General features: G+C 43.8%; 1 protein-coding gene across 1 annotated transcript in view; it reads right to left on the reverse strand.

Annotated features, from left to right (window-relative positions):
- LOC107300165 (interferon regulatory factor 4-like) overlaps positions 1–270 on the reverse strand; it is a gene marked incomplete at its 3' end in the record, with an annotated part of 1,883 nt that extends 1,613 nt beyond the window's left edge. Inside the window, exon 1 of the mRNA XM_015829505.1 lies at positions 97–270. Within this exon, the coding sequence (XP_015684991.1) occupies positions 97–270 (174 nt within the window). The remainder of the gene's footprint in view (positions 1–96) is intronic.
- Positions 271–4,260: the final 3,990 nt, after the last annotated feature.

Below are 4,260 nucleotides of genomic sequence, written 5' to 3' on the forward strand. Positions count from 1 at the left end.
GGCCCGGGGTGTATGTGTGTGTGTGTGTGTATGTGTGTGTGTGTAACCGAGGCGGGGGTCCCGGACTCCCCCCCCCCGATCCCGACCGCGTGGTACCTTGAAGAGCGCCGCGTCCTCCCGCTCGCGGTAGTCCTGCTTAGCGGCGTGTTTCCAGGGGATGCGGAAGAGCGCCTTCCGGCCGTCCACCCAGCGCAGTCCCGGATAGCGACCGCTCTCCACCTGGGCCAGCAGCCACTCCTTCAGCCGCATGGGCTGCGGCGCCTGGGCCATGGGCGCTGCCTCCCCTTCCCCGAGACCCCCGCAGGGCCGCTCCCGACCTCGCCGAGGCTGGAAAGGCGCCCGACGGCCGCGCGCCACAAGCAGCCGGGAAAGCGAAAGGAGTGCGGGCAACTTTCGCTTTCGTTTTCGTTTTCGCTCGCGCTTCCCCTTCGCTGGGGCGGCCCAGAGGGAGCGTAGAATCCTAGGGCTGGAAGGGGACCGTGGAGGTCTTCTAGTCCGACCCCCTGCTGCTCGAGCAGGAGACTCTGCACCAATTCAGGCATCTAGTTGTCCAATCTCTTAAAAAAGCTCCAGTGATGGACAAGTATAGAAAGTGGAAAGAGGGGCAGGTAACTAAGGCAGAATATCAGCAAATAGCCCGAACCTGCAAAGATGAAAAGGAAAGCGAAAGCTCACAATAAACTAAGGCTTGCGACAAAAGTCAAAAATAACGACGACAGCAACAACAAAGCTTCTTTTGACATGTAAAAAGCAAGAAAAAAGGTTAAGGATACAATTGGTCCATAAAGCAGAACTGCTTAACTCATTTTTTTGCATCTGTCTTTACACAAAAGGAAAAAACAGACCAGCCTATCAAAAACAGTGCCATAAAAAACAGAATAGAAACACAAGATAGGCAAGAAAATGGTAAGTGAGCACCTGTCCAGCCTAGACGAGTTCAAATCACCAGGACCAGATGGATTACACCCCAAGGAACTGGCAGATGTGATCTCAGAACCACTGAACTATATTTTTCAAAGATCCTGGAGCACTGGGGAACTACCAGAGGACTGGAAAAGAGCTGATGTAGTTCCCATCTTCAAAAAAGGGGAAAAAATGGATCCAGGAAACTACAGACCTACCAGCCTGACCTCAATACCTGGGAAGACTCTGGAAAAGATAATCAAAGAATGAATCAGCGAACACCTACAGGCAAACAAAGTCATTACTAAAAGCCAACATGGGTTTGTCAAACAGAGATCATGCCAAACAAATCTTATTACATTCTTTGACCAAGTGACAAAATTAGTGGACCAGAGGAATGCTGTGGACGTAATTTACTTGGACTTCAGTAAGGCATTTGATAAAGTAGACCACAACCTATCCATAACAGAACGTCCAGATTCAACCATAGTTTCATTCCATACAGCATTAACCTTGTGAACTCTCAAGCTTCCTCCTTCCGTTATATATTCAAGATGGACAGTAGTTAATATTTATTTGTTATGTATATGCAGGGGTGTGGGTCTATACATGTTGTATATAGTATGTTTAGGTGTGTGTCATGTATGTGTTTCACTTTGAGAGCGGGCAGCTAAATTTCATTTTTGATAATAAAGGTTATCTTCTACTTGACAAGATAGAAAAATGTGGGTTAGACAGCATCACCACCTGATGGATCTGTAGCTGGCTGACCGGCCGTACTCAGCGTGTGGTCCTCAATGGAACCGCATCTACATGGAGGGAAGTGTGTAGTGGGGTGCCCCAGGGCTCTGTTCTGGGCCCAGTGCTCTTCAACATCTTCATCAAGGATCTGGACGAGGGGATAGATGGGGAACTCATCAAATTTGCAGACGACACCAAGCTGGCAGGAATAGCCAACACTCCAGAAGACAGGCTTAGGATACAGGAGGATCTGGACAGACTTGAACACTGGGCGCTATCTAACAAAATGAAATTCAAGGGTGAAAAAAGCAAGGTTCTACATTTAATAATAATAAAGTTGGAAGGGACCTTGGAGGTCATCTAGTCCAACCCCCTGCTTAGGGAGGAAACCCTATACCATTTCAGTCAAATGGCTGTCTAGTCTCTTCTTAAAAACTTCCAGTGTTGGAGCATTCACAGCTTCTGGAGGCAGGTTGTTCCACTGGTTAATTGTTCTAACTGTCAGGAAGTTTCTCCTTAGTTCTAGGTTGCTTCTCTCCCAGATTAGTTTCCATCTGTTGCTTCTTGTCCTGCCTTCAGGCGCTTTGGAGAATAAATTGAGCCCCCCACCACCACCTTCTTTGTGGCTCCCTTCAAATATTGGAACAGGGCTATCATAACACCTCTGGTCCTTCTTTTCTTTAGACTAGCCAAACCCAAATCCTGCAACCATTCTTCTCTTAGACTAGGTCTCTCTCTCTCTCGCTCCCTCCCTCCCTCCGTCTCTCTCATCTATCCATCTTTCTGTCTCTCTCCCTCCCTCCCTATCTCTACTATCTATCTTCCATCTGTCTGTCTCTATCTTCTATCATCTATCTAGAGAGATAAGATAAATAATTCTTATCTATCTATCTATCCATCCATCTATCATCTATCTATCTATCTATCTATCTATCTATCTATCTATCTATCTATCTATCTATCTATCTATCTATCCATCTATCTCTCATCTCTTATCTCTATATATTATCTATCTATCCATCCATCCATCTATCTATCTCTCATCTCTTATCTCTATATATTATCTATCTATCTATCCATCCATTCATTCATCCATCCATCCATTATCTGTCTGTCTGTCTATCTATCTATCTATCTATCTATCTCTCATCTCTTATCTCTATATATTATCTATCTATCCATCCATCCATCCATTATCTGTCTGTCTGTCTGTCTGTCTGTCTATCTACCTATCTATCTACCTATCTCTCATCTCTTATCTCTATATATTATCTATCTATCTATCTATCTATCTATCTATCTATCTATCCATCTATCTCTCATCTCTTATCTCTATATATTATCTATCTATCCATCCATCCATCTATCTATCTATCTATCTATCTCTCATCTCTTATCTCTATATATTATCTATCTATCTATCCATCCATCCATCCATCCATTATCTATTTGTCTGTCTGTCTATCTCTCTCTCTCTCTCTCATCTCTTATCTCCATCCATCCATTATCTGTCTGTCTGTCTGTCTATCTACCTATCTATCTATTTACCTATCTATCTCTCATCTCTTATCTCTATATATTATCTATCTATCCATCCATCCATCCATCCATTATCTGTCTGTCTGTCTGTCTGTCTGTCTATCTATCTAATCTATCTATCTATCTCTCATCTCTTATCTCTATATATTATCCATCCATCCATCCATCCATCCATCCATCCATCCATCCATCCATCTATCTATCTATCTATCTATCTATCTATCTATCTCTTATCTCTTATCTCTATATATTATCCATCCGTCCGTCCGTCCGTCCGTCCGTCCGTCCGTCCGTCCGTCCGTCCGTCCGTCCGTCCGTCCGTCTATCTATCTATCTATCTATCTATCTATCTATCTATCTATCTATCTATCTATCTATCTATCTATCTATCTATCTATCTATCTATCCTCTCTCTCTCTCTCTTAGAAATCCTGACTTTTCTGCCTGGGGTGGGCCTTCTGGGGGACACCCCATCTGTGTGACCCCCAAAATATATATAAACCACCCTCTTATATTTGCTGACCCCCTCTGGCTAAAGCTCCTGGGGCTTCTTCGAGGGGCTGTGATGAAGCAGGCCCCGCTGAGGGGGCTTCCCTGCCATCAATCCGTTCACGCTGTGTGAATGCCGTCCAAGTGTGGAGGGCAGAACTTCCAGCTTTCTTTGGCTCAGCTGGAGGGAAGCCATGAGGGAAAATTCCCCCCTTATAAAAACCTTAGACTGCAGTTTGCGCAAAACACTTCAACTCGGTTAACCACTTCGGCGTGTTTGCCCCGTTGCACTGAATGATAAATTAATCAAGTGGGCTGGAGTCGGTTCCCTGTGAAAAGTAGAAAGGGGTAAAGAGAAAGTGAAAGTGGCCTTTTGTAAGAGCGCTTTGTAAAAAAAAAACCAAAAGAAAATATTTTCTGGGTTTGTTTTGCTTTTTCTTAAAAGATTAAAAAAAATCCTTTTATAAATCGTATCTTATTTAATTATTTATTTGTCTACTTATTTATTTGATTTCTAGAGCTACTCATCTCAGCAAACAACTTTGAGAGGCTCAGGTTTAACTTCCACATCATTATCATTATCATTAT

The sequence above is a fragment of the Protobothrops mucrosquamatus genome, unplaced genomic scaffold, assembly GCF_001527695.2.
Source record: "Protobothrops mucrosquamatus isolate PMUCROS unplaced genomic scaffold, P.Mucros_1.0 scaffold6293, whole genome shotgun sequence".
Classification (NCBI taxonomy): domain Eukaryota; kingdom Metazoa; phylum Chordata; class Lepidosauria; order Squamata; family Viperidae; genus Protobothrops; species Protobothrops mucrosquamatus.